General features: G+C 46.7%; 1 protein-coding gene across 2 annotated transcripts in view; it reads left to right on the top strand.

Annotated features, from left to right (window-relative positions):
• The window catches only part of St3gal4 (ST3 beta-galactoside alpha-2,3-sialyltransferase 4), a 43,564-nt gene that overhangs the window by 22,541 nt on the left and 6,614 nt on the right, over positions 1 to 14,409 (top strand). For both annotated transcript variants that reach the window (XM_029564281.1, XM_008834603.3), the window contains exons 2-6: positions 12,548 to 12,623; positions 12,921 to 13,005; positions 13,378 to 13,458; positions 13,650 to 13,747; positions 14,007 to 14,067. In XM_029564281.1, the coding sequence (XP_029420141.1) occupies positions 12,608 to 12,623; positions 12,921 to 13,005; positions 13,378 to 13,458; positions 13,650 to 13,747; positions 14,007 to 14,067 (341 nt within the window). In that variant the 5' untranslated portion in view covers positions 12,548 to 12,607. The remainder of the gene's footprint in view (positions 1 to 12,547; positions 12,624 to 12,920; positions 13,006 to 13,377; positions 13,459 to 13,649; positions 13,748 to 14,006; positions 14,068 to 14,409) is intronic.

The following is a 14,409-nucleotide window of genomic DNA, read 5'->3' as shown; positions in this document are numbered from 1 at the left end:
ACCTGTCAGTGTGGGCTGGCTACACAAATACTTTAATTTCTTGGCATTTATTTGTTTGTTTGTTGCATGCATGTGTGCACATGCCTGTGCATGAAAGCCAGAGGATAATTTATAGGAGTCAGTTCTCTCCTTCCACCATATGGGTCCCAGGGATCAAATTTAAGTCATCAGGCTTGCTGAGAGGCACCTTTACCTGCTAAGCCATCTCCCTTAACACTGGGGCTTAATGCTGTTGTGCAGGCCAGACTAGGACCGGTGCAATCAGTTTTTAGACAAAACCTCTAGGGGCCAGAGGAGGAGAGAAGACCTGGTCATGCTGGTGGTGAGCTGGCTCCAGATTCCAGTGTCTTTAGCCTCCTGGGTAAGCACTACTGGGAGGGAGATGTCCCCAGGAGGTCTTGGCCAGGAACCTGAGGCAGGTCCATGTTGGCACCCATTTCTTCTTTATTTATCCTGGGCCAGGCCTGGCCTCCTGACTGGCTACCTGGTCACATGGGCTTTAGCTTTCTAACTGGAGAATTCATGGAATTCAATGTTTGCCCCTCTAGGCAAACACCAGAAGTATGATTCTCAGTTGCCTCTCTGTGGTATCTTGTGACTGGCAGCGGATCAACTGGATGATATGGTTTTCTATATAGAAGTCTGCCAGACTGGGATGTTAGGGTGGCTATGGAGCCCCAAGTTGGGGCGGGGGGAGACCAGAGAGCCTTGTGATTATGCTAGAAAGGTTGTTTGCCTCCTTCTATGCTTGGATGGCCTGGAGGATGCCCCATCCTCCCACAGGTGGCCTTGAAGCATGTGGTCGATTCCTCTGTCCTCTGCAGTTTAAATGAGTCTGGGAGAAGGAAAGCTCACACCTTAGGCTTTCTGTGATCAGACTACACAGGGATGGGAACCAACATCCAGCCAGTGCATTGCCAGGGACTATGCCAGAGGTGCTAAAGGGACCTGACCTATTACCACTGTCTCTTCCACTCTTGTGTGGCCTGCATTATGACAGTGATTCGCGATGAAGAGATTTATTAATCCAGAAAAGTTGTATTAAGAGCTATCTGTGTGCCGGGCACAATCCTACTTACTAGTGATGCGGCAATACCAGTATAGCGCTCTGCAAAGCAGTACAGACACTCTGCAGGTAGGGGAGCATTGGTTGTGTGGGGTATTGCTGAGAGGTGGAGAAGGTGAGTGGAGAGCTGACAGTACAGATATCCAAGCCCATGTCTAGGACAACAGCCTTCCTAGTGAACAGCAAGTGCAGAGGCCCTGAGAGGGTAAGTGCCTAAACCCTCTCTAAGGCATGGAGGCAAGATACCTGAGAGAAGAAGAAATGGAGAAGAAGGGAGCTGATGATGTGAGTCCCTGTAGGTCAGCATAGGCCATGTGGATCTGTACTCATCAGCAAGGGGAGATAAGCCATCAAATGGGGATCTCTGTAGGGACGTGGACCCTCTAAGTGAGATGAGGAGCCCATGAAGTTGCATTAATCACATAGTCACGGCCCTCCTTGAGTCCCCCATGGAATAGTGGCAGAGACACTAAGCCAAGAGGAATGGCTGCAGGTTAGCGGACACCATGGAGACTCACCTTGGTATGCAGGAGAAATGTGATGAAACAGGTTTAGCAGAACCCTACACTGAGGTTCAAAGGAGTAGCCACATGTGTAGAGAGCTCTGGAGACCTGGCACCCCAACATGGTGTGGTGTAGCCCCATGTCTACTGCTCTCACAAATGTCACTGTATGCATTGACAGTACACCAGAGAGCTTCCAGAGGGGCACCAGGGCCTCGGGTGCTAGCAGTTGTGTCTTATGGGGAAGTTGACCTAAGAAGGGGCTGAAAGGTTCTTTGTAACTGTGGGAAGCAGTTGAAGGACTTTGGTGTGTTAGAGGGCCCACTTCCCTTATTGCTCCAAAGGGCAGCAGATGGACAGCACTTGGAGTCTAGTGAGCCACTCCTTCATAAACTGTTTTATTAGAGGGAGTAGACACTAGAGATTAAGAGTGGGGCCCCAGAGAGGTGAACAGACCCTTAGTGAAGGTCTGCTGTTCTATCTGGGCATGTCATTGACCCTTTTCACTTCAATTCTCTCTCTCTACTATGCAGAAAGTTATAGCGTTTTATCTGGAGGGTTGAGATAATGCTCACATAGCCCTTAACAGTGTCTGGCATAGGAGTTCTGACTTGGGTAATGTCTGAAGGTAGTTTGCTTGTCCCAAGATGGGATTGAGGAGGGTCCTGCTGGAATCTAGTAATTATTGGCCAAAGATGCTTAAAAGTATCCCATAGTACACAAGATGCCTCCCCTCAACAGTGAGTTACCTGGCTCCTAAAACTGATGGTGCAGAGGTTGAGAGCTCCAAGTCCTGCATGTAAGAAGCACTCATTGCATTTTGGTTATTAATAAGAGATATATTTCATGTTTCATCCATTCATGATGGCATGTGCCTGTAAACCAGCACTCAGGAGGCAGAGTCAAGAGGAGCAGGAATTCCAGGCCAGCCTGGGTTACAGAGTGAGTCCAGTCACCCTCAGCAACATAGTAAGACCAGCTTTAAAAACCAAGAGCTGGAAATGTAACTCAGTGACAAAGTGCTTGCCTAGCATGTGCAAGGCCCTGGATTTGAACCCCAGGGACACATATATACATATAATCTTTAATTTCATGTTATTACTTGTTTGTCAAACATCTGCTCTATTATAGTCACTACAATACAATCTGGAGACACAGAGATGTCCCTGATCAGAAGACATCGTCTAATGGGCAAGATACAAGAGCATCTAACTTTGTTTTATAAAATTACATTTTGTTATGTTGGGCATGGTGACACATGTCTAATCCCAGCACTCAGGAGGCAGAGGAAGCAGATCTCTCTGAGTCCAGGGCCAGCCTGGTCTATATAGTGAGTTCCAGGCCACATGGAGCTACAGGGAGACCCTGTCTCAAAAAAAAGACCAAAAAATATTTACATTTTGTTATAAAACCTCTTCTGTTCAGGCACTCTAAATCTCCAGTTTCAGAGATCATAGGATATTAAGCAAGGCATATAAACCAGTAAGTATAAAATATAAAATTATATAATCTGTTTAGGACTTAAATAAAGGTATAAACAATATGTTATGGGAACAGAAACATGAGTTATTTAGAAGTATCTGAAAAGAATCACAGAGTGAGGACCATTTAAACTGGGTGCATTATCCAGCCACATGGTGTGGAAAGGAATGAGGGTTTACTCATAATCTATTTCATTCCCCAAATAGCACATTATAGACTGAGTCATTTATGGTGGACTCAAGTTTATTTGGCTCATGGTTCTAGGGGCTGCATCATCCCATGCTGTAAGTGGAATGGCAAATGTGGGGGGGGGTACAGAGAATTCATTCTCTTATAAGGAACTTATTCTTCATAGTAAGGCATGAATCTATCCTTGAAGGAAGAGCCCTCAGGACCTAAACACATCTTGAATGTCTCACTTCTCAATGGAAATGGCTTGTTCTAACACCAACCTAAAAGTCAAAGTCCAGAATCTCTGGAATCACTTGTAGGTAGAGATCCATCCCAAGGCAGATTTAGCTATTCAAGAATGTATGTTTGATTTTGTTGATACTATTTTTTCCTTCTCATTTCTTTTACCTTATTTTATTCTCCCCTTTTTTCCTGGTTTACTTTATAGCTGAAAAACATTATTTTGGGTAGAATGATTGCTTTACAGCTTTTCTTGTTCTTTTTTAAAAATATTTTATTTTGGGGGCTGGAGAGATGGCTCAGTGGTTAAGAACACTAGTTGTTCTTGCAGAAGACCTGGGTTCAAATCCCAGCACCCACATGGCAGCTAACAACTGTCTGTAACTCCAGTTGTTACTTACGTACTCCGTACGGAGTTGTCCGTAACTCCGACAGCCTCTTCTGATCTCCATGGGCATTGCATGACATGGGTGCATTTACCTACCACACACAAGCACCACTAAATGAACTTGGTGCATTTTAATTATGATATATTATAAATGTATGTATATATGTGTGTATAAGAATAAAGAGGACAAGAAAGTGAGAGAAAGAGAGGGAGTAGGGGAGACGTTGGAGAAGTTGGAGGAGGAACTGGGGAGGTAGAAATGATGCAAATACAATATGCAAGTATGGGATTCTCAAAAATTAAAGTTTTTAATTTTTTATGTTTATGACTGTTTTGTCTGCATTGTATATTAGTGCACCTCATGTGTGTAAACCCACAGAGGCCAGAAGAGGGCATCAGATCCCCTGGAACTGGAGTTATAGATGGTTGTTAACTGCCCTGTGGGTATTGGGAACTGAACCGAGGTCCTCTGCAAGAGCAGCCAGTGCTCTTAACTACTGAGCCATCTCTCCAGCCTCCCAGCTTTTCTTTTTCTCATCAGAATTTAAGTCCATCCATTTTCCTGTGGGTACACCTCCTTAGCTGCATACTGCAAATGCTTCTGCTGTTTTTGAATATTTCCTAATTCTTATAACAATTCCTCTTTGACCCTTGAATTATTTAGTGATTAGCCTGTGAAATCCCACCATCTATCTACTTCCAGAGGGGCGATAAGGCAAAGGAAGAAATAACCAGAAAAGAGTTGTAACTAGTCCCATGTAAGACTAAAACCCTGCAAGGAAAACACCTGAATCTTAAAGCTCCAGAAGAATCTTCTTGTGACCCCTTCCTGATTCTGGACACAGTGGGTGGAGGAGTTGGACCTCAGGACCCCAGATAGCCCACCCCCATAGTTTTGCTTGCTCAGCAGGTTGGAGTCGTGCCTTGCAGCTCTTAAGTTGGTCTTGCATCCTGGTGGCCCTACAGTTTTGAGGTCTCATGCATGACCCCATACCACTTCTTTGGCTCAACTTAGCTTACTGGGACTCTACTGCTCTGATTCCAGAGTTCTATTAGGCATCCATTGCCTCACTGGGAGTTTTCTATGCTGGCTCTTTGTTTGGACCCCAGGCTGTCATTAGCCTTTGAAACCGAGGCAGAGGAAGCCATGCTTCACTACTCTTGCATGTTGTGAGTACAGAGTTGGCACCATATGGACACTGTCACGGTTTGCCTCTTGCTGCTTTTGGAGAGGTGGGTCAAACTGCTCCCAAGCAGCTGCTGGGGTAGTATGAAACTGCCCAGGAAGGCAGGGAGTGGAGGCTTTAGGGTATGGGGGATGTGGAAGCCCTGGGCAGGGAGCCCCAACGTCCTGAGGCTTCCCTAAGCCTATCTTCTAACTTATTTCCTTCTCTCAAGGTTGGCATTCTGGGTGTGTAATGGGGGTGATGGCATCAGCAATCTCCAGGGGGCCTCTGGAATCATTCTCCCTTTGTCCTGTGAATAGCCTCGGACCTCACTCTGTCCATACTAATCTTATCAAATGGTCACTTGGCCATACCCATGTTTTCCCCTCCTGAAAAAGCTTTTATTCTCTACTATAGCCAGGCTGAGAATCCTTCAAATCCCTAAGTCTGTTTCCCTTTTAATTATAGATTCCACTTTAAAATCATGTCTTGCTTCTCACAGTCTGCTGTAGACAGTTAAGCCACTTGGCAGCCTGAGTGCTTTGTGGCCGAGGTTCTTCTTCCGCCAAATATCCTACTTCATCCCCTTAATTTCTGTCTTCCACAAGGTTTTAGGACACAGCTGATTCAGCCAAGTGTTAGCCACTTTATGATCGGGATGGCCTTTACTCCAGCTTCTAACACTATGTGATGATACCACTTAGGTCTATAAGAAATTCCAGACTTTCCCTACAGTTCTGTTGTGAACCGTCACAGAACCTTTGTTCCTCTTGTAGTGAAGTAGACTTTTCTTAGCCCACACCTCCAGATTCTTTCAGCCTTTCCCCACTACTCTGTTCCAAAGGTGATTCTACATTTTCAGATATTTGTTATAGCAACTGCCCCACTTTGTAGCACCGGATCTCTGACTTAGTCTACAGTTTGCTGCTATAGCCAAATTCTGTAGCCCTGGATAATTTATATTTGATTCATGGTTCTGGAAGCTGTGAGGTCTAAGATCAAGGGGACATGTTTCAAATAATAGTGGTTGTCCTAGTACTGGAAAGCCTGGGCAGATTGAGGGATGTGGAAGGGTATACTGTGGGAAGGAACTGGACTCTGTACTGTGCTTGGTGGAGGGGCAGCTAGGCGATGTATTTTAGTTACTTCTCTGGTTGCCATGACAAAATATGTGACATAAGCAATTTAAGGAAGGAAGGGTTTATTTTGGGTCACAATTTGAGGGTTCATTCCTTTGTGACCAGGAAAGCATGGTGGCAGGGGCATGAGGTGGCTAGTCACATTGCATTCATAGTCTCCATGAGTGCTGGTGCTCAGCTCACTTTCTCCTGTGAATTCAGTGGCCCTAGCTCATGCAGTGATACTGCCCTTGGAACCATGTCCTCCCACCTCAATTTTAACTCAGTCTAGAAAATCTCTCACTGCCTCACCAGGAGGCTTGTCTCCTAGGTGAGTCTAGATCCTATCAAGTTGATAATGTTAACCATCACACCATCCTCTGATGTATCTGTAGGGCTTGAGGCCAGAATTTGAATGGCCCTGGCTGCCTAATGCCAACAGTAATTGACTACAGCAATGACTTTTAAGATAGTTCTGGAATGGGGAGCATTTGAAGCTAGAGTGTGACTTAACCACATTATTTCTCAGGAAGATATTGATAGTTCTGATGAAAGACCTAAGCTCTAGAAAGAACTTTTAATGGTAAAAAGTGCAGTTAGAAAACAGATGCGGTGGCACACAACTTTAATCCCAGCACTTGGGAGGCAGAGGCAGGTGGATCTCTGAGTTTGAGGCTAGTCTGGTCTGCATAGCGAGTTCTAGGCCAGCTGGGGCTACAGGAAGACCCTGTATCAAAAATACCAAAAAAAAGAGAAAGAAAGAAAGAAAGAAAGAAAACATTGAAGAAAGAAAGGAAGGAAGGAAGGAAGGAAGGAAGGAAGGAAGGAAGGAAGGAAGGAAGGAAGGAAGGAAGAAAGAAAGAAAGAAGGAAGGAAAGAATAGATAGGGTTTAGAATCAGGCTGTGGCTCAGGAAGTTGTACACATTCTGAAGAGCTTCTGAGCTCTTTACACTGGGACTTGACATCCTCTGTTACCTCAATGCCAGGCATATGATTTGGAGCTCAGCCAGGGTTTGGTGAAGGAGTACAGGAGGATAAAATCCATATTGCTTAGTTCCCAATTGAGGAGGGGTTGGGAGGCTTGATGATATAGGAGTTGGATGAGAAGGGAGAGATGACCTTACCTGGGATGTATTTGTGTGAAGATTATCAAGTAGACAATTAGAAACATTGGGATGGTATCTAAGAGACTTCTAAGCTAAAGACAAGGAACTCCAGTCATTATCCATTAGCATATAATTAGTTAAGTCTGAAAATGAATGAACCTGCCCTGTGAGAACTGGGTAGGTTGCAGGTTAGACTGTGGAGGCCAGCATTTAATGTGTGGACTAGAGGAGTGCAGCCAGCAAGGACTGTTGTACAGGGAGGGGTAGGAGGGAAACCAGGCGAGGCCTTTGACTTAGAAACCAAGAGGGAGGCATGATCCATAAAATCCAAGGGTTGTTGGTACTGGGAGGATGGAAAATAGACCTTTCTTGGGTGTGGTGGTAGGAGGCCAGAGATGGCCTCTGCAAGGGTGATTTCAGCCTGAAAGTTATGAAGAAGTGAGGAGGGTGGAGTGAGAGTGAGGAAGTAGAGCATAAAGGTTTGACCTTTGGAGGAAAGCCCAGAGGTAGGGATGGCCGGAGGAAGGAATGAGACTTGTACTTTCAGGGAGCTGGGAGAGTGTGTGTCAGAAGACAGAAGAGGGAAGAGTGCAAGCTGCAGGGCAAAGGGGTGCGGGCCTTGACTGGACCATCAAGAGTCTGGGAAGGCAGTGGACAAGGATCCACCTCGAGGTGGAAGGGTTTGGAGGGGGAAGTAGTGGGTGAGTCTATAGGCAGGTAGCTCTACTTTTTTCCTTACAGTTGGGAATGTGGCTCTGTGGTAGAACACTTGGCTAACAAAAGGTCCTGAGTTCAATCCCCAGTACTGGAAAAACAGAAAATCCTAAGGGACAGAGATTGAAAGACTAAAGAACACAGGATCATTCAGCAGACCCAGGACTTCTGCCTGCCCCTTTTCCCAGATCTCCCAAAGCATCAAGCTGTGTCCCTGGGTGGGCTGAGCTCTTGGGGGATATCTAGTTGGGCTCCTTTCAGTTAACAAGCACTAAGCACTGGCTGAGTACCTGCTCCCACTGGGCCTTGTTTCTTCCCCTATGACCCCTGTTCTGTCCTTATAGGTCCCTTGTCTGGTTTCATCAGCTCACTTTAACCAGGGATACCTTGGTTCATGGCAGAATACCAACGACACAGACAGCCCTGGGCTAGCTTCTCCTAGCAGATTGGGTGAGCAGTTCTCCTTGGCAGCTGGTCCAAGGGAGAGGCCACTGAGCCTTGGAACTGGATAGATAACTGAGCGCTTCCCTACAAGTTGTCCTTGCAGCAGCCAGTGTAAGAAGCCCTGTGCTCCTGGAATACAGGGAACACAGGGCAATCTTCTGAGCTCAACCCAACAAGGAGATGAAGTAGGTTCTCTAAACCCTTGATTGGGCAGTCAGCTTAGCACTGCACCGGTTCCTGTTTGGAACAAAAATGTGCCAATACAGACCTGCTTTGAGAAAGAGGACAAAGAAGGGGTAGTTGTCTTGTTACTTGGGTCTGTTCCAGGCTACTTGCTGATGATTGCCAAAGTCTCGTCCCACAAGGTCAAGACCAGAGTATGGCTAAGTAGTTAGTTGTCTGTCATTTACTGTGGAACGTGTTCTATGTAGTGTTTTCCATTTTGACTGTGCTAGAATCTCAGAGGAGGTGGTTTTTTGTTTCGTTTTGTTTTCATTTTTACTACTAATGCCAGGGCCCCTAACAGTCTTGGAGAGCCAGACCTAGACATCTGGATACTTTAAACCCCTCAGGTCACTGCACTGTGTAGCTAGCTGTAACCTGATAAGGAGACATGTAGTAAGAAGGAAAGGGTTCCTGTTAGGAGGGGAGATCTTGAGGAAAGAGGCTAGGAGAGGGTGCAGTTAATGAAGGATCCTGGGGTGGAGTTTTACAACTCTGAGTTGTGGTCCCTGCAGACCCCCAGGGAACTAGTGAGAAAAGGTATAGATCTTCCAGCCCCACTCATACCCTCTGAATCAAAATGTGCCCATCAAAGATTGAGCAGTCAGCTTTGGAGGTCATCCAATCTGGTGATTCTCCACCATGACTAACACAGTAGAATCAATCACCTGTGGTGTGTAAGCAAATTCCAGGACTGGGCTAGACCAAGTAACCAGAATTTCTGCATATGGGACTCAGAAGGATACCCTTTTTTTTTTTTTTTACATTTATTTATATGTGTGTGGTTGGGGGGCAGTTTGTGTGTAAGGGGATGTGTATGCCATGGCTTGCATACAGAGGTCAGAAGGCAACTTGAGGGGGTCAGTTTTCTCCTTCCACCATGTGGGTTCTGGGGATTGATCTCAGGTCCTCAGACTTGGTGGCAAGCACCTTTACTTCTGAGCCATCTTGCTTGCTGGCCCTAGTTTTTTGTTGTTTTTTTTTTAAGGAAGAATGTTTATTTGGTCTTAACACTCCAAAGAGTGAATAGGTAATGGTCAATGGGGTGGGGTGCAGAGGTGGGGACAGGCATGGCGGGTAGCTAGCTAGAAGAGGATGATGATAAGAGCTCACATTTCCACCCATATGTAGGTGGCAGTGCGGGTTTACTAGAAGTAGGCTAAGGCTATACACTCTTTTGAGACAGGGTCTCCCTGTAGCCCCAGCTGGCCTGGAACTCACTATGTAGACCAGGCTAGCCTTGAACTCAGAGATCCTTCTGCCTCTGCCTCCCAAGTGCTGGGACTGAAGGCGTGCGCCACTGCGCCTAGCTAAGGCTATACATTCTTTTTTTTTAAATTTTATTATTTTTATTTTATGTGTATGTGGGTATTGCTTGCATGTAGGTAAGTGCACCCATGTTGTGCAATGCCCACGGAGGACAGAAGAGGCTGTCGGATCCCCTGGAACTGGAGTTATGGATAGTTGTTAGCTGCCATGTGGGTGCTGGGATTCAAACCCAGGTCTCCTGTAAGAACAGTCAGTGTTCTTAACTGCTGAGCCATCTCTGTAGCCCCAGCTATATACACTTAAAATCTGCCCTTAGTAACATACTTCCTCCAGCAAGGTTGCACCTCCTGAAATTTTCATACCCTCCCCAAACAGTGTCAATAACAGGGGACCATGTGTTTAATATGTGAGCTTATGGGGGACATTTCTCATTCAAATCATCACATTCTACTCCCTGGTCCCCATAGGTTCATGGCCATATCATAATGCAAAAATGCATTTAGTTCAACTTTAAACTTTTTTTGAGATAGGGCTTCACTATGTAGCTGGCCTAGAACTCACTATGTAGACCAGGTTGGCCTAGAACTCATAGAGGTCTGCCTGCTTTATTTCCCAAGTGCTGGGATTAAAGGCATGTACCACCATGCAGGCCCTAGTTCAACTTTAGGAGTTCCCATAGTGTTTAACAATTTCAACACTGTTTAAAAGTCTAGAGTCTCTTTTGAGACTCAAGGCTATTTATTTCTTTCCCGTGACACCCCCCCATAAAATAAAAAAATTAAAATTGTGTGTTTCCAATATATAATAGCAAAGAATATACATTCCCATTATAAATGGGAGGAATGGGGATATAGTAAGGAAATACTGGGCCAAAGCTAGACTGAAACTCAGCAGGGCAAATATCAAATCCTGCAGCTCTGTGTCTAAGCTTTAGTTTCAAGGGGCTTAGATGGCTCTACCCCTCCAGCTTTGTTGCCTACAACATACATCTCTCTCTTGGACTGGTTCCACTGTCTGTGGATCTCTACTCGGCAAATGTCTCTTGGCTGTGGCATCTCCAGCATCTTGGGGTCTCCACTACAACCCAGGCTTCATTTTCACAGCTTCATGTAGTGGTTTCTCACAGCCTCACAGGGACTCACCTACCATGTGTTGCCTAGCCTCAGCAGCTCACTGAAACTGCTGATGAAAAAAATCTATGAGCTCGTCACTCTTGCCTCATGCCTCCAAACCCTGAGTACCACATGGACAGTACTGCCAAGTTTGGCTGCCAGCTTGGGCTGGACCCTTACCCCCTTGCATTACATTTGTAGAAACTTTTGCTTGTTGAAATAATTTCTTCACGGAGCAGAAAATTCCTTAAGCTTTCTCCTTTTACAACTTGAAAGCTTAGTTGGGTGAGGTCTTGCCCTGAGGTCACCCTTCCCATTGTCCCAGGGCAGAGCAGAAGGCCTTTCTTTAACGGCACTAATCTCCTTGACAACCACAGCCTCTCTTTTAGCACATGATTTGGCTGTAACATTGTTTAATGTTCTTTTTTCTCTCCAGTCTGTACATTTTGTATTTCTTTCTGCTCCATTTGCTCATTTTCATTGCAGACCTATATGAGAGTTATCAGTAATAACTATACCACAGACTCAGTGTTATGCTGTCTTGAAATTTCCTCTGCCAAAGAAATTAGTTCATTGCTTTTTAACTTAGCCTTACATAAATACTCAGGGCATTGGCAGAAAACAGCCAGATTCTTTGCCAAAATATCACTCAAATGGCCTCTAGTCCAGTTATTGATAGAGACCTTGTTTCCCTCTGAAACCTTATGAACCAGGCTTTCACAACCCAAATTACTCTCAGCACTAAATACATGTGTTCAGTGTATAGCTTGGTGGTTTTTCTTTCTCTTGATCATTTGGGAAACAGCACAGGATAGGAGCATGGGCTGGAAGAAGCTGCCAGTTGGTGCTTGGCACATGTGTCTCTTCCCTTGACTGTTGAAGCCACAGAGATTTCTTACTCGGTATTAGGACCGAGGAGTTGGTCCATGTACCAGTGCACCCCTTCCTGACCTCGTCCAGTGACCTTGCTGGCCTGATCACAGTCAGTTACTAGAAGGGTTAGGAGGGGGACTTCTGGAAGACCTTCATAGCCCCACCTTCATTTTAGTATCTGCTCTAGTGTATCTTGGCTGAAGTCTGCAGAGATTACTAAGGAAAGGGAAGAGTGGCCCCAGCTTCATTTGGATAAAGTACGAATCAAGCTCTGGAACAGTTACCTCAATTTTCGTGTTTGAAGTGGGTGGAGGTACCCACTTGTCCCCCAAATTGAGTCTTCCTAAGTCAAAATTCAGCAGGACAGGCAGGAGAACTGCACTGGAGAGCCTCATGTCAGCTGATCTAGCATGGGAATGAAGCTTTGAGGGCTGGGGCCTCAGTTTCCCTTCCTGTAACAGGGCTCCCACCTAAATCCCTCATGCTGCCCTTTGAAGGCTTAGGAGGATGACCTGGATGAGGAAGGTCATCCTGGGGCTCCCTGCCCCAGGGAGTGGCTTTGTGCTTCTTAGAGGAGGAAAAGGGCAGGCAGGAGGTGTGTCCTGCTCCAGTGTCTAGATAGAAGGGCTGGTGGAGCCAACTAGACAGACACTTGGGACTCCTACCTCCTAGGTGGCCCGAGGCAGCCGGGATGACACTTCTCCCCAGGAACCCTGCTACCTGCTGAGAAACATGATCAGCAAGTCCCGTGAGTGTTGTCCAAGGGCACCCTACACTGGAGGACAGGCTTCTAGCAGCTATCCTCAGCAGTATCCTGGGACCCCCCCATCAGGGTGGTGGAGGGTCACACTGGGAGCCAGGGATCCTCTCTTCATTCTGACAGCAGAAACATTTGGGTCCCAGCCCTGGGCTTGGGACAGGAGAGGAACAGAGACTGGGTTTGCTGTGCTGAGGGCGGAGGGGCTCAGGATGGGCAGGGAGAAGGTGGCCTGGGGCAGTACTTACCTGCCTCTGTCTCCAGCTCCTCTGTGCATGTACCCTGCAGGCTGGAAGCTCCTGGCCATGCTGGCTCTTGTCTTGGTCGTCATGGTGTGGTATTCCATCTCCCGAGAAGATAGGTACATTGAATTGTGAGTATACCTTCGGTGTCCTCCATTGTTTCTTCCCAAAGGTGGGGTGGTCTAAAGGTAGGGTATCTAGCAAGGCAGAAGGGTTCTGAGACTCCTGGCCTGACCTCTTTAGTTGCTAGGTTAGAGTCTTTCCATAAGGGTAAGTGGGATATGTGAGGTAGGGATCCTGTGACTTCTGTGGCCTCCCATAGTAAGGCGTGAAGAACAGGACTCGAAATGATTTGAATACAAAGTGGAACTTGGGTTGAGAAGATTCTACTCTGCAAGTCCTTCTCTAGTACCATGAGATCTCTGTGCTGTCAGTACCTGGGATGCTGGCCTCAGGGCCTCAGGTTTGACTGGGTCTCCTGCCTCTTCTCTTTTTTTGTCCAGTTTTTATTTTCCTATCCCAGAGAAAGAGGAGCCATGCTTCCAGGGTGAGGCAGAGAGGAAGGCCTCTAAGATCTTTGGCAAGTAAGTACCTGATGATGTGGGGTTGGGACAGGGCATGGAGAACTCAGGATTGAGAGTTTCTGCCTCATTATCAATTAGCTGGAGGGAAGGGCCTGGGCTGACAGAAATGGGGTGAAACCAGGAGGAAAAGAGAAGACCATGTAATACTAGTCAGAGGCCCAGCTCTGTTGTGGTATCTCTACCCTGTATAGCCACTCCAGAGAACAGCCCATCTTCCTGCAGCTTAAGGACTACTTTTGGGTCAAGACATCTTCTACCCATGAGCTACCCTATGGGATCAAAGGAAGTGGTAAGTTCATTCACAGCTCAGTGAGCCATCAGCTCACTGTCCATGAGCTGCCCTGTGGGACTCAAACAAGTAGAAAATTCATGCTCAGTTCATGTCAGTGATGCTGTTGCTTGTTGCTGTCCATTGGCCCCATGCCCGGCTTCTGCCCACACCCAGGTACCAGGGTCAAGGAGGAAAAAGTCTCTAGGGTGTGGATTGGGGCAGCGGCCTTCAGAATGCTGATGACCATAGTCTCTGTTCCTTCCATTTGTTCTTGCAGAAGACCTTCTCCTCCGGGTGCTGGCCATCACCAGCTACTCCATACCTGAGAGTATACAGAGGTAAGGAGGTACTCCTTCCAATCCAGTCTGGGCATCTTTCCCTGCCCCAGTGCGAAATCATCCTGGCTAGTGCCATGCCAGCTGTCACTGGTTCCCTGTGACCAATTTGACCCTCCCTAGCCAGCCTGTCTCCAGGGGCTATAGTCCCTACAGCAACCTAGCTTGGGCATCTGGGTGCTGGCGAAGGCAGAGGCTGCAGAATGTATTTCCATGGCAACAGATAGGCCTGGGCAGTAGGCAAGGGAGCTCTGTACTAGGGTTCCTTTTTTCTTTTCCCTTCCCCCTTCCTCGTTTCCTTCCCTTCCCTTCCCTTCCCTTCCCTTCCCTTCCCTTCCCTTCCCT

This window comes from Nannospalax galili, unplaced genomic scaffold (assembly GCF_000622305.1).
Source record: "Nannospalax galili isolate Female #2095 unplaced genomic scaffold, S.galili_v1.0 scaffold690, whole genome shotgun sequence".
Taxonomy (NCBI): domain Eukaryota; kingdom Metazoa; phylum Chordata; class Mammalia; order Rodentia; family Spalacidae; genus Nannospalax; species Nannospalax galili.
The sequence above is the reverse complement of the archived record's forward strand: the minus strand, read 5'-3'. Positions and strand labels throughout refer to the sequence as shown.